Source organism: Jaculus jaculus, chromosome 11 (assembly GCF_020740685.1).
Source record: "Jaculus jaculus isolate mJacJac1 chromosome 11, mJacJac1.mat.Y.cur, whole genome shotgun sequence".
NCBI lineage: Eukaryota > Metazoa > Chordata > Mammalia > Rodentia > Dipodidae > Jaculus > Jaculus jaculus.
This window is the reverse complement of record NC_059112.1, coordinates 81,990,012-82,004,896: the sequence shown is the minus strand read 5'-3', so window position 1 is coordinate 82,004,896 and position 14,885 is coordinate 81,990,012. Positions and strand designations below refer to the sequence as shown.

Here is a 14,885-nt window from a genome sequence, read left to right as displayed (position 1 = left end):
AAGTTCTGAAGTGTTTTGGGTTTGAACAAGGCCTGGTAAGGACATTTATGACTTTCCAGCACAAGCAGTTAAGCATAGCTTGCACACAACTCTGGGTCTATATGGCCAGGAATGGAAATATTCCTCTTGGAAATCATCATAAATCCAGCACAGAAATGCTTCAAACAATGATATGAAATTAAGGCTTCAAGAAGCCTGGTCGTGTGACTTGACAAAGGCTATCCTCGGGGAGATTGGATGGTGTAGTGGGGTATCTCACTTAAAGGATGTGTTTTGCACTCTTTTTCTGCCCACCCCTGCTTCATGTGGCATACACCCAGAATCACTAGCAAGTGAGACCTCTCCATTTCCCTACTGCCAAGCAATGCATCCTCATGTGACTACTACATACATATGATTATTTGTGGATGTTGGTGCCTGAACTTATGTTCCTTCCACCAGCAGAAGTTTCGAGGCTGAACAGTACAGAGCTGTTGTGATGCTCATGGTATCTTTCAGAATGCAGCCTCCTACTTTTCTGTCCTAATTCACTGGGTGCCATATTGCCTCATGGTGGCAAGATGGATGATGAAACTCTAGGCACCTGTTTTCGTTCACGGCACTAAGAAGTGGGGAGTTGTCATGATGTCAGCCATATTCCTCCTGTACTCATAGTGACGGGAAGCAGAAGCTCCTGGGAGATGTCAGCTTACGTCTTATTCGTCATACTTTGTCACATGGCTAATGTCCCATCAGGGGCCAGGGCTGAGTGGCTTTTGTATGCACCGCAATGGAGGCGGCAATGGAAATGAGCTTACTGAGTAAAGTGCTTGCTGCACAAGCAGGAGGGTCTGGCTTTGGAGCCCCAGCACCCATGTAAAACCGGGCATGGTGGCACATACCTGTTATCCCAGCACTGAGGAGGCAGAGACGCAAGGACCCTCAGGGCTCACTGACTAGCTAGTCTAGTTGGCGCTGTACACGGTAGGGTCAGTGAGAAACCTTATTTCAAAGGATAAAGGGGAGCCAGGCATGGTGGAACACACTTTTGTATTAATAAATTTTTTCTTTACTTTAATTTATTTATTTGAGAGTAACAGACAGACAGACAGAAAGAGGCAAATATATAGAGAGAGAGAATGGGCACACCAGGGCCTCCAGCCACTGCAAACGAACTTCAGAGACATGCTGCCCCTTGTGCATCTGGCTTACGTGGGTCCTGGGGAATGAAGCCTAAGGAACACACTCTTAATACCAGTACTCAGGAGGCTGAAGTAGGAGGGCCGCTGCAAATTCAAGGCCATCCTGGGCTAAAGAGTGAGTTCCAGGTCAGCCTAGGCTAGAGACCCTGCCTCAAACAAATAAAATTAAAAGAAGGTAGAAAGTGACTGGGGAAGATACCCAGTGTCAACCACTGGCCTCCAAACACACATATACATGTGCGTATGTACACACACATGCTTCCACACACATATGAACATGAATATGTGCATCCATACATACTACAAGCATATACATGAACAAAAGAAAAATATGGAAATGAGGCTCAGGAGATGAATTGGCAAGTAAAGTCACTTGCTGCACAAGCATGAAGACTTGAGCTCGATCCCCAGAACCTACATAAAAAGTAGGCCTGGTGGGCAGCCGAAGAACCCAGATTCAATTCCCCAGAACCCATGTAAGCCAGATGCACAAGGTGGCACATGTGTCTGGAGTTGGTTTGCAGTGGCTAGAGGCCCTGGTGCACCCATTCTCTGCCTATGTACCCCCGCTCTGTCAAACAAATAAATAAAATACTTTAAAAAGTAGGTTACCTGGGCTACAAGAGCCCTTGTCCAACAAAGAAAAAAAAAAAAGAAAAGAAAAGCCAGGGCTGGAGAGATGGCTTAGCATTTAAGCACTTGCCTGTGAAGCCTAAGAACCCCAGTTCGAGGCTCGATACCCCAGGACCCACGTTAGCCAGATGCACAAGGGGGCACACATGTCTGGAGTTCGTTTGCAGTGGCTGGAAGCCCAGGCATTCCCATTCTCTTTCTCTTTCTCCTTCTTTCTCTCTCTGTCTGTCACTCTCAAATAAATAAATAAAAATGACTATATATAAAGAAAATCCAAACCACAACAAAAAGCAGGAATCAAATAGACAGTACACAAATAAACAACAACAAAGTCAGAAAAGTTTGTCTCTCACACATTTATAGAATTGTATAATGAGTTGACATTTTTGTTTTTTATAATAACATCCCACTGAGTTTCTCAGGTCAAAGTAGCAGTCCTGGCAGTAATGTTTTTGGAAAGCCTGAGATAAAAGTTAATAAAGTAATATGACTATTTTTTTTAATTTTTTTGTTTATTTATTTATTTGACAGCAACAGACAGAGAGAGAAAGAGGAAGAGAGAGAGAGAGAGAATGGGCATGCCAGGGCTTCCAGCCACTGCAAACGAACTCCAGACACGTACGCCCCCTTGTGCATCTGGCTAATGTGGGTCCTGGAGAATCGAGCCTTGAACTGGGGTCCTTAGGCTTCACAGGCAAGCGCTTAACCACTAAGCCATCTCTCCAGCCCTAATATGACTATTTTTTTAAAAAAGTAGGCATGGCTGTGGATGTGTGTAACCCCAATTCTGAAGGGGGCAGGAACAGGAGGATCACTGGGGCTCACTGGCTAACCAGTCTAGCTGAAAAACCAGGAGCTCCAGGTTCAGTGAGAGACTGTCTCAGAGAAGTAAAGCAGAAGAGTAATAGAGGACACCCAAATCTTCCTCTGTCCTCTGCATGTGTGTGCACGGAACAGGTGTATCTACACACACACACACACACACACACACACACACACACAAAGTACCTTTGAGTTAGCCAACAGTGTCTGCCACAAGCACGTGGAGGGAAAGCCTGAAGATGAAAGTAGCAAGCGAAGGCAATCCATATTCCCGTGTTCTGGAGCCCTGCGTGTGCCAGAGAGAAATCTCCACTGGGCGTTTTCTTCCCTATGCTGGCCCCGAGCCTCTCCTATGTCTATGCACCTTCTAGATGTGTGGGCGGCCTCGCCAGCTCAAAGCTCGCTGGGCTTGAGGCCCTTGAAAGCTGACCCCGCAGAGACCGTTTAGGGGTGGGAGCCCAGCTTCTCTGGGCATCTTTGCATCTCTTTTCATGCTGCTGGGATACTCAGATCCTGGGACACTGGGTAACAGCTGGGGGGAAAATAAATCCTGAGCATGCTGGGGAATTATCAAACAGCACCGAGACCTTTGGAAGTGACCCTCCATTTCCTGGCTGTTCTTGCTGCTTTCTGCCTGAGTGACACTGCCCACACAGGAAGTGACTCAGTGTTTGCTTCATAGTCCCCAAACAATTTGCCTGTCTGTCAATCGTAAACCCAGATACAAGAGGGCTAGCTGTGTTTTCTTGAGCCAGTTACTGCTCCTGAGCCAACCAGTAGCAGGAAGGCTCAGCCTCCCCTGCGAGCTCCGGAAATGACCTCACAAACAAAGCCAGGGGACGGACGTGAGAAGCAGTCAGTACTGGGAGGTGCACACACTGGGAGTGTATGCCTTGGATCCATCCTGAAAAAGGAGAAAGTGAAAGGGCAAGTGTGCTCTCAGCTGCGTTCTAAACAGGGAGATGACCTGGAATCCCAGGCCATCAGTGCCTGCAGGCCCATCGCGACCCTCAGTGAACCCCAGAACCCCCTTAGTACTAGGTTAGCATGTGCCTAGCCACCTGCTTTAAGGTGAATGCAGTCTAGGTGAGAGGCTAAGCACCCCAGAGAACTCCCTGCACGTTATATAGGACTCTCCTCAATACTGAACAAGCCTAGCTGTCACTCACCAACTATGGAGAACTAGTTCTGGGGAATGATTCAGCGTGCACGCACACCATAGTTCTCTTCTGGTTATGTCTCTTCTCTCTCTCTGTTTTTTTTTTTTTTTTCATGTAGTCTTGACATCTGCTTGATGGGAATAGCAAAAGAAACTTAACTTTGATCTCTCTAATAAGAGTGAGGTTACAGGCAAGAATCTTGAATAATGTACAAAGTGCATGAGATGCTTAACATGTAAGGAATGAGACCATACATATCAGAATGAAGGTCATTGAACCAAATTTCCAATTAGATTTTCTTACCCATCGGCTGAGACATGGGAAGAGCAAGTGTCTTTTGTAAGTTTTCTTCCCTGGTTTTCCTTATCCCTTGGTTTAAGACTTCTCATATAGTATTTAGAGATCACTGAGAGGTAAAAGCAGGAACATTGGCCTTAAAATATTATATAAAAGGCCGAGCGTGGTGGCACATGCCTTTTAATCCCAGCACTAGGGAGGCAGAGGTAGGAGGATCACCATGAGTTCAAGGCCACCCTGAGACTGCAGAGTGAATTCCAGGTCAGCCTGAGCTAAAGCGAGACCCTACCTTGACCCCCCCACCAAAAAAAATTATATACAAGGAAGTTGAATTTAAGGAAGTCTGTAGTGTAAAGATTTCCATGTTACATAACAGTTTGCTTCCAACTCAGAGGATATTTGATCTTCTGTGCTGAAATGCATTGCTCTCCTAAGATTGTTACTACACATGTTACGCGTATACAGAAATGGAGAGGGCACAGGAAAGGAGAGGAAAGAATAGTGAAATGGGGAGGAAAAATGATTAAAATTATATTTGAAAAATATCAGAATGATACCTAAAGTGCTGTATATGACATAGAAAATAAAATAAGACTAAAACATATGCATAGGGCTGGAGAAATGGCCCAGCCATTAAAAACTCGGGTTTGGGGACTGGAGAGATGGCTTAGCAATTAAGGTGCATGCCTGTGAAGCCTAAGGCTGTGGGTTCGATTCTCCAGGCCCCACAGAAGCTGAATGCACAAGGGGGCACATGCGTCTGGAGTTTGTTTGCAGTGGCTAGAGGCTCTGGTATGCCCATTCTCTCTCTCTCTCTCTCTCTCTCTCTCTCTCTCTCTCTGTCTCCCTCCCTCTATTTCTCCTCATCCCCTATTTCTAATAAATAAATAAATAAACCTTAAAAAAATACCTTTGCTTGAAAAGTCTAATGGCCTGGGTTCAATTCCTTGGTACCCACCTAAAGCCAGATGCACAAAGAGGCACATGCATCTGGAGTTGATTGGAAGTGGCAGGAGGCCCTGGCAGCATGTCCATGCTCACTCTCTTTCTGTCTGTCTCTTTATTTCTGCCTCTGTCTGTCTGTCTCTCCCTCTCTCAAATAAATTAATAAAAATGCCATACACACACACACATCTATAAACATAATGGCGAAGCAGCTATTTTGGCTTTGAAGCTGGATGGAAGACACAGATTTGTAGAGACACCGAGTTGACTTGTCCGTAGGCAGTTCTGAAATAACTGCAGGCTTAACCTGGCTGCTCTGAGCTGATGAACTGATGCATGTCTTTGCCTTCTTCTTTTGCAGAGTGACTTGTGGTCCTTGGGGATCACCGCCATTGAGATGGCAGAAGGAGCTCCGCGTAAGTACCTCCCTCTAAAGTGAGCTCTGCCGTGGATGGCTCTGAAGGTTGCATGGGCTCTTCGCCAGGGGCTGAGCTGGCCTGCCTTTGGCGACACGGTGCTCGGCATGGGTCTGATGTGGCCTATTTGGAAAGCAGAGTTCTTAGTGAACCAGGACTCTGTGCATTCCACACTAGGATCTTTCATCTAGAAAGGAAGACAGTATACTTTGGGGAGTGTTGCTTGGCATACGCACTTCAAACAAAACTGGGAGCAACCACTAAGACTGTGAACTCCAGTGCCCGAAAACTCACAGCTGAGTTTCAATGTGCGGTTTACACAGACACCCAAATTCAGCAACTGTCCCTCTTCTTAAAACACTGCTATTTAGCTTTAGATTTTCTTGTTCATATTTGAGACAGAGTGACCAGGCTTTGGACAACTTTGACATGTGCCTAAGTCCCTTGGGGCTGGGAGTATTGGAACTATAGAACACTTTTGGTGGAGAGGAGAACTGAGACCTTACCTCACTGAACTCCATAAAGAAAATGCCACTGGGGGCATTTAAAGGCTGTTGCTGGGAAAGACTGCCTGCGTGTCCAGGGTTCAATTCTCCTATACCCACATAGAACCAGATGCCCAGAGTGACTGGAGTTTGTTTGCAGTTGCTCCTCTCTCTCTCTCACTGCCTCTCTCTCTCTCTCTCTCTCTCTCTCTCTTTCTCTCTCTCTCTCTTTCCTCCCTGTCCCTTCCTCCCTCCCTCCCTCCCTCCTCACAAATGAATAAAGAAAAATATCAGAAATGCTCCTCACTGAGCGGGCCTCTCCCACGGGCCACTCGTGTTGATAACCAGGCTCATGAGAAACACCAAGGCACACCCTGTCTTGAAGAGAGATTTCTTTCCAGGCATCTATGATTTAAGCAACCCCCAAATACTTGAATGAACCTGCCTTGGTCTGCAGGGCAGTCTGAGACAGGTCCACTTACCTTGTCTCCGCCCTCCTGCATTCAGGGTGAGGCTTGTATAGCAAGGGCTCCCTGACCCTGGGTGGCTCCCATCTTATTTCCTTTCACACAGAACTTTCCCCCAGTAATGCCCTTTCATGTTTAATACCACACCCTGCTGTCTGCTTCTCAAAGGACCCAGACTAAAGTAGGCCCTTCACCTGTGTTGTGACAGGCCATTATTAAACTTAGGAGTTTTCCCCTTCAATGTTCCATTGTCTTCTTATTTCTCTAGAGCTTTTCAACTCCATCTACAGCATGATTGATGTGGAGTGTTTGTTGACAACATTCCCTCTGTTCACAATGACATTTGTGAATCAGAAAAGTAATGTACCACACCCTTGAAACTATGTTATCATCTTGAGTGTTAGACAGGGGTAAAAATAATCTTTTACCCACAGAATCCTGTGGTTAGGGGAGCAAGTATTCTTAATCTGCATACAGAGAAAACAAAGTACTCTAGCTGTTTGAAAAGTAAACTAACAAAATATTTTGGTTAAAATAAGAATGCATAAGCATGCACACAATAAACGATTGTGTCAGTTTACAAGTTGAGATATATTTATAACTTTGTTTTTCTGCCAGATTTGGGGGATTGACTTAATGCCCTGGTCATCCTGGGACCTGGGAATTTAAAAACAAAACTAAACCTATCTTGCAACCTGATCTTTTAGCCAGTGGGGAAGTCTGGAAGCAGAGTTGTCTGAGAAGGGACTTTAAATTCCAGAAGTCTATGTAGATAACACTGTTTGGATAAGTCCCCAGGGGATAAGAGCCACCCTAGCTTGGAATACCTCTTTATATTATGGCTTAGGCTTTCCTTAACTACAAGTAACCTAACTGACTCCATTGTAATTGCTATCTGATGTTATTTTCATTGAATGTCACATGGTTATTTACAGAAAGGATGTCGGCCCTTTAACTCACTTTCTTTAGTATGAAGTAAACATATGTCCCCCCCTAGGAATGTAACTTTTTGAAAGGTATGTGTCTTATAAGTGTCATTTAATTAGCCATCAGAAATACTTGGCAACTGGAAGCATGTAGATCTTCTGACCACACGTCCACAGGTCCTATGGACTCAGGCATTCACTTAGTAGCATCAGCTGAGCAGCTAGGATGGACTTTGTGTGGCTTTACCTCCTAACTGGAAGTGGCCCTTGGTTTGCTCTCTTGCAGCTCTCTGTGACATGCATCCCATGAGAGCCCTGTTCCTCATACCCCGGAACCCAGCGCCTCGGCTCAAGTCTAAGAAGTGGTGAGTATGACCTTCAGTGCTTCCGAGATCTGAGGGTTAAGTTTTCCTGTGATAGTCTGTTTAATTAGCCAAGACGTGGGAGTCCTCCACACTGGGTTAAACTAATACTACAATGTGGCAGGTGACTTTCCATATGCTGTCATTCATCAACAGTAGCTTCATTACTTCCTGTCTATACAGCACGTTGTTAACCTTGTACCTTAAGGCACGAAGCTATTAGCCAAAATAAAGGCAGAGTCATAACATGAAAATGTCTTGATTTATGACTTCAGGGAGATCACAGCACCACACATCTCATCAGAGACAGTGATGGTTTGGAGTCAGCTCATTCAATTGGCTGACTTCTGTTCCTCCAGACGTGGTTTCCTAAGCACACACATGCGCACCTGCTAACACTTCATGTGCCTTCCCTGGCATGGGCAATTGTTCTGTATGCTTTTATGCCTCAGTATGACAGCCACTGTTGCTGCTGATTTGTGGTAGCAATGTGACCTTTGCTTTCACTAACTTTATTCTTGCAAAAAAAAGGTGACTTCCTACAAACTCCTACATGCAAATGCTGCTCAAGAGGGGTGGAGCTCGTGCTGGGAATTGTGTCAGGTGAATGATGGCTGAAGTTTGGGAAACAGAATTCTACAGGTTATGACCTTTCCACGCTCTTGTATACTTACCACAGGGTCTTCATATCTTATTCGGTAACGAAACTGCATCCCTTCCTTTTGACAGACATGGTTATCTTCCCTATATATTCTTCAGTCTCTGGATCCTCCCACATTGGGCCAATTCCTGCCCACTGGTGACCTCCTGCCCTTTTGTCTAGACAGAGAGCCTTGACAGGTAGACCTGGAAGGGCCAAGTCCGTTGTTTCTTTTCATATGACTTCATGCTCAGGCCCTTGCCTGGGGCCCTCACATTTCCCACCCACAGGTTCACCCTCATCATAGAGAGAAGGCTTAATTAGTACCAATCAGCTAGTAATGGCATAGCAACGCGCATGGAACAGGGCAAAGGCATGTGCACAGAGAGAGGAAGGAAACAGGAAAGCCGTGGCACACGGCAGCCTCCCGAGTTGGCAGGCCGGCAAGGGGAGAGAGTGAGTTGCTATGGGTAACCGGGAGGCAGAGCCTTCCCTGCTCTCCTTCCTCCCCAGAGGGTCACGATGGCACCAGACTTGTTCTCTCCCCAGCAACAGCCTTCCATTGGGCACCATGCAGCATGTGGTCACAGAGGGCCGGCGGGCCTTTCCTTTTTCCTCTGAGATCCCTCCTCCCCCCCCTAGATCTGCCTCATGAGGAAAAGAGCCAGTTCTCTTCTCTCTCGTAGAGTAACGGGGACACTGCAAAGACCCCTTCCTGCCAGATTTCTGCCTGGACGGTGTGCCAAGCCTCCCAGGAGAGCTTGCTGTACACCGAGGGTCTTACATCCTGTGTTCTATGTCATCTTCTCCTTCTCTCCCTTCCCTATTCCAGGGCAAGTGTTTTGAGTTTTTCCACAGAAGGACAAGTTGTCTACAGGCACATGTAATTTGACTGTACTAATGACTTTCTCATTGCTGTGACAAAACACCTGGCCAAAGCCACTTAAAGATGGACGATTTGTTTTGGCTCAGTGTTTTGTTTTGTTTTGGGTTTTGGTGTTTTATTTATTTATTTATTTATTTTTATTTATTTATTTTTTTTTTGAGGTAGGCTCTCACTCTAGCCCAGGCTGACCTGGAATTCACTGTGTAGTCTCAGGGTGGCCTCAAACTCATGGTGATCCTCCTACCTCTGCCTCCTGAGTGCTGGGATTAAAGGCATGCGCCATCATGCCTGGCTGCTTGGCTCAGTATGTTTTAAGAGGGGATGAAGTCCACCATGTAGAAGGAGCATGAGGAAGATGTCCCATCGTGATATGTCAGGAAGCAAAGAGAGGCAAATACTGCTGCTCAGCTGGCTTCTTTTTCCTGTTGTTCATTCTGGGAGCCTGAGGGATGGCACCATTCCAGGTAGATCTTCCCTCTTCAGTTGAACCTTTCTGGTACTGCCCTCACTGACACTCCGAAGTGTCTCCTTGATGATCCCAAATCCAACCAAATTGACAATGAGGATTGAATCTCACAAGTGCCCCTTGTCAACCTGACACCAAAACACATCACAAGATGAATGCAGCTGGACTCTTAGCCATAATGTAACACACATGGCCTCCAGCTTAGTTCCCCATTGAATCTGTAGTTCTCTCTGAACACTCATAAGGTAGTCAAAGACCACAATTCTCTGAGCATTCTGTTTTTTTGAACTCCCAGCAGAATGGTCCACTAATCTCTGTCTAAAATATTCTAGGGTATCTTTTTTTAAAAAAAAAAAAAAAAATATATATATATATATATATATATATATATATATATATATTTATTTATTTATTTATGAGAGAGAATGGGTGAGCCAGGGCCTCCAGACACTGCATATGAACTCCAGATGCATGTGCCCCCTTGTGCGTCTGGCTTACGTGGGTCCTGGAGAATTGAACCAGGATACTATGGCTTTGCAGGCAAATGCCTTAACCACCAAGCCAACTCTCCAGCCCTATTTTAGGGTTTCTATAGCTCATAGCTGCAAAGACTTACAGCTTCCTTTAGCAAATCAATTTTTAAGTGTCTACTAATTACATAGTCAGCCCCATTCCCTGTACCAATTTTCTGTATTATGTGTTACTTTTCTCCTGCTGTACAAAACGGCCAACAAAAAATAGCATAAGAAAGGAAGGGTTTTCTTTGGGTCATGTTTTGAGGGGTAACAGTCCACCATGGCAGCAAAAGCATATTGGTGGGAACACGAGGTGACTGGTCACGGCGCAGTCAGGAAACAGAAAGATGAATGTGGGGTCTTAGCAGGCCTTTCTCCTTTCAATTTAATCAGGGCCCTTTTCTGTGGGGTAGTGTCATCCACATTCAGGGTGGATCTTCCTTCCCTAAATAAATTTCTGTGGAAACTCCTTCACAGACATTCCCAGAGGTATGTGTCCTGGGTGATTCCAAATCCAAACTGACAATGAAGACTGCCTGTCATACTGGCATGGTGAATCCACACACTAATCCTAAAATATTTTTTTCACTGATAACACTGAAGAATTTGGCAGCTAAGTTTAGTATTTATACTTAAGGGGATGGAAAGATGGTTCAGCAGTTAAAGGAACTTTTGTGCAAAGTCTGAAGGCCTGGGTTCAATTCCCCAGTACCCACATAAAGCTAGATGTACAAAGTAGCACATGCATCTGGAGTTAATTTGCAGTAGCATATGGCCCTGGTGCACCCATAGTCCTCTTTCTTTATTTCTCTCTCTCTCTCTCTCTCTCTCTCTCTCTCTCTCTCTCGCTCGCTCTCTCTCGCTCTCCTCTCTCCCTCCCCCCTCTCGCTGTCACACTGTCTTCCTCTCTCTCAAATAAATAAATAACTTTTAAAAAATATTTTGATGTCTGATCTTTTTTCTTCCCTAAAGGTAAACAGTCCTTTCCTGCTGAGTAGCTCCTGTAGGAACAAGAGGTAGTCCTTCTGCCCCAGATACCACGGCTCCTATACCCCAAAGCTGATGGCCTTTGGCATGTGGTTGTTACCCTTGTTTTGCTTTCCATTTAACTTTGGCCTAGATGGTTCCTCTGAATGCTCCCCAGCCCCCCAGAAGGGCAAGTAGCCAGACTCTCCCACAGTGTCGGCTTTCACAGACATTGCTTTCAGAGGTCCAACATGCACTGCCCTCGCCTGAGAAATGCACACTTTAAAAGGAATGCAGCCTGCTTCAAACTTCTGACGATGAGAACTAGTTTTGAAGGAAGCCACCTGGATAAACAGGAGCATGGCTGTTCCCTCCATCAGTGGGACCAATAGAAGCTTTTGTGCCTTATGAAGTGAAGGCACCTCTGGAGGCTTAGACAGCACAGCTGCATGGTGAGGGGCAGTCAGAGAAGTGTGACAGTGGTTGACTCAGACACGACCAAAGATCTTCTCACTCTCTGTGTCTTTGTCACCCACAGTGAGCAAATGGTGAAGCTCCATTTCCTTCTCCTGTCTTCTGGGTGTGCGTGGATAATCCCATGGATAACAGGTCTTATTCCAGAGGATTCCTCCTTCCTTCTCTTCCCACCTCTCATCCACACGCCCACCCTGTACAGTATACTCACTGTCAGGGCTACTCTTAAGGGACATCTGGGGACCTGGCGACTCAGCTCCTAATAGCACACTAATAGTTCTTTCCATCTGGCCCTTATGTTGGAAGAGTCCACAAAGGAAAAAACAGGGTTCAGCTGAGATCAGTGGAAAAATCCAAACAGTTCATACAGAAGATGCCCTGGTCCACCCTGCTCGCATGTGTTCTGGGTACAGAGTTAGACACCCGGGGAAACTCTATGGAAATCATCAGATGCAGCCTCATGCTCAGCATTGCTAGGGCCCCCGAAACCCCAGCCTCCTGCTCTGACTTGAAAGCTTACTGTCACATGTTATTTTATATAGCTTTGATCCTTTTTCAAAGAAAAAAGTATTTTTATTTATTTGAGAAGAAGAGAGAGAGCGAGTCATTACAAATGAACTCCAGACACATGTGCCACTGTATACATCTGACTTACGTGGGTACTAGGGAATCAAACCTGGGTCCTTAGGCTTCACAGGCAAACACCTTAACATAAGCCATCTCTCCAGCCCAAGTTTTAATTCTTATCCATGCTATCATTCACTTTTGCTTTGAGATATGACAAAGTTCGTGTGTGTGTGTGTGTGTGTGTGTGTGTGTGTGTGTGTGAGTTTATGTGAAAATAATGATACCATAAAGCAAATATTACACATGTTTCATATACGCTGAATTTGCTATATAGCACAGGCTTTTAAAATCAATCATTTTTTGGTATAATCTCTTAACTCAAATATGCATAAAGTAATTCCCTTGAAAACTGCTATCTGGTCCAATGCCACATAACAAAGTTTTTGGTCCACAATGGGCCACATCAGTGGTGCTATGAGACAGAATCTCCTAATGACACCCTAGCCATCTTAGTTTGTACAGATACACTCTGTGACATTCACACAATGACAAAAATCATTTTTCAAAACCATATCTTTGTTATTAATGCATGGCTACATTCACCACAAATGGAGGTATAAATAAGATCAAAATCCTGAAAGGCATTTTCTGTGTTTCTCAAACCCAGTGATCATCAGAGAAGGCTTGATATGTTATCCCTACAGTAATAAAGTCATTTATGCTTCCAGCACTTTCCTAAGTATTTCACATGAATTAACTTATTTAATCATCATAGTAGTCTTTTGAAATCATTTCTGTAATATCATCTGCATTTGTACCTAGAGAGACAGGCACAGAAAGGTGAAGTGATTTTCTCTAAGTCACCCAGGAAGTGATGGAGCCAAGTAGAGACAGTGGGGGTAGTTCTGCAAAATAAGAGTTGGGCCATTGCAGATTATGGAGATCAAATCACATGTCGGGAGTTTGATGATGACCACAGATATTTAGCCCATCTGATTAGAATGGCACTTTGAATTCCCCTATCTTAACATGTGAACAGGATAGATCTGGGAAGACAGAGCATTGGTGAGACTTGTGGTGGAGTTAGAACCTTGGACTGTGAGCACCCGTCATTAACCATCTGCTCTCCATGCTGACTCCATCTGGGGGGGGGGGGGAGGCGGGAGGGGCAGGTGTTGTTGTCCAAGAGATAAAACTATATTGCTAGCAGTAGAGATTCAGGTGAGAAAGTTATATAAATGTGCTTTGAACACATTCAAGCACTCGGGAAAGAGTTCAGTGATGTTCAGCATGGGTGAAGTATTTTCATTTGTAATTAGATGTGCAATTAGCATATTGATTCCATGGTCCCTGACTTAAATAAGTGATAGAGGATCCTTCCTGAAGATGTAGAGGATTTGTTTTGTGTTGGTTTGGTTTGCTTTTTAATTTTTTGGGACATAGGATCTCTCTACATAGCCCAGGATGACCCCAAACTCATGACAATTCTCCTGCCCCAGCCTTCCAACTGCTGATATTGCTAGCATGCCTGCCTTGAAGATGTGCTTTAAATATTATTTTCTCTTTAAAAAATGCCTGTTATTAAGACATGAGATCCATCACCAGTTTTGAGTTCTGCACAGGCACACTAGATCTTTGGGTACAAAGGAATTCAGTTTATTCTCTTGTGAGGTTTGCCCATCCAGGAGAGGTCTGTAAAAAGGGACTCTCATGCACAGTACACATTTCACTAACCTCCTTGGGTTCTTTTCTGCCCTGGATGTCTGTAGATTTCTCTGGCTTCATTTTTTTTTAAGATGCCAGTATACAGCCTTTTTAAGTCTGGGTCTCATTTTTCAAATTGAATGTGATTTATTTTATTTATCACCTCTAATTAATAGCACAGCCCTTTATTAAAAAGAAAAAAGCAAGAGCTTCCTTCTAGCTACCCGCAAGCAAAAGAGAACTCCCTTTGACAGTCCTTGTGAATATTTAGTAGCTTCCTATCGTTTGCTTTTGTTTTCATCTTTTTAATACTGGTTTTCATACCTAGAAAAGACCTGTGTGGGGCTTGTCTCTTTATTCAAGGTACCTTTGAAGCTTTCCTGTTTATTCCATAGGAGGGTTTTATTTCATCATGCTCCCCACACACACACAGGATCTCCTAAGATAATACCATGCTTATACATGTGCGGATTTTTTTTGATTCATCAGAGAAAGAAAATCAAATCCACCCTCCAGATCTCCCTTTCTATCCCTAGCAAACACGAATATGGCCACAGCACAGCCCTTGTCCAGCACTTCTGCCTTTCTGTTTCTGTTCATTCACCAAACACATAGAGGAGGTGGTGGGCCCATGCTATAAAGGTGGCTTACATGCTTCCTGACCCTGATGAGAGCTACCAGTGTGGAAGACACAGAGTTATGGACTGAAGAGCATCATCACAAGCAGATGCATAGGATCTACCCTGTTTTCATTATTCCTAACCCACAGTGGGGCCCTACCTGATTCATCTTGACGAGGGGGCAGCAGCCAAGGATTGAATATTGCTTTTATTTTTCCTTGAAAAATACTTTTAAACTTTAAATATAGCTTAGAAATTTAGGAATATGGCTGGAGAGATTTCTTAGTGGCTAAGGTGCTTGCCTGCAAAGCCTAAGGACCCAGGTTTGCTTCCCCAGTACCCATGTAAGCCAG

At 44.7% G+C, this 14,885-nt stretch overlaps 1 protein-coding gene across 2 annotated transcripts in view; it reads left to right on the top strand.

Annotated features, from left to right (window-relative positions):
* Tnik (TRAF2 and NCK interacting kinase) overlaps positions 1-14,885 on the top strand; it is a 429,300-nt gene that overhangs the window by 299,085 nt on the left and 115,330 nt on the right. For both annotated transcript variants that reach the window (XM_004652342.2, XM_004652341.2), the window contains exons 8-9: positions 5,400-5,454; positions 7,619-7,697. In XM_004652342.2, coding sequence (XP_004652399.1) covers positions 5,400-5,454; positions 7,619-7,697 — 134 coding nt within the window. The remainder of the gene's footprint in view (positions 1-5,399; positions 5,455-7,618; positions 7,698-14,885) is intronic.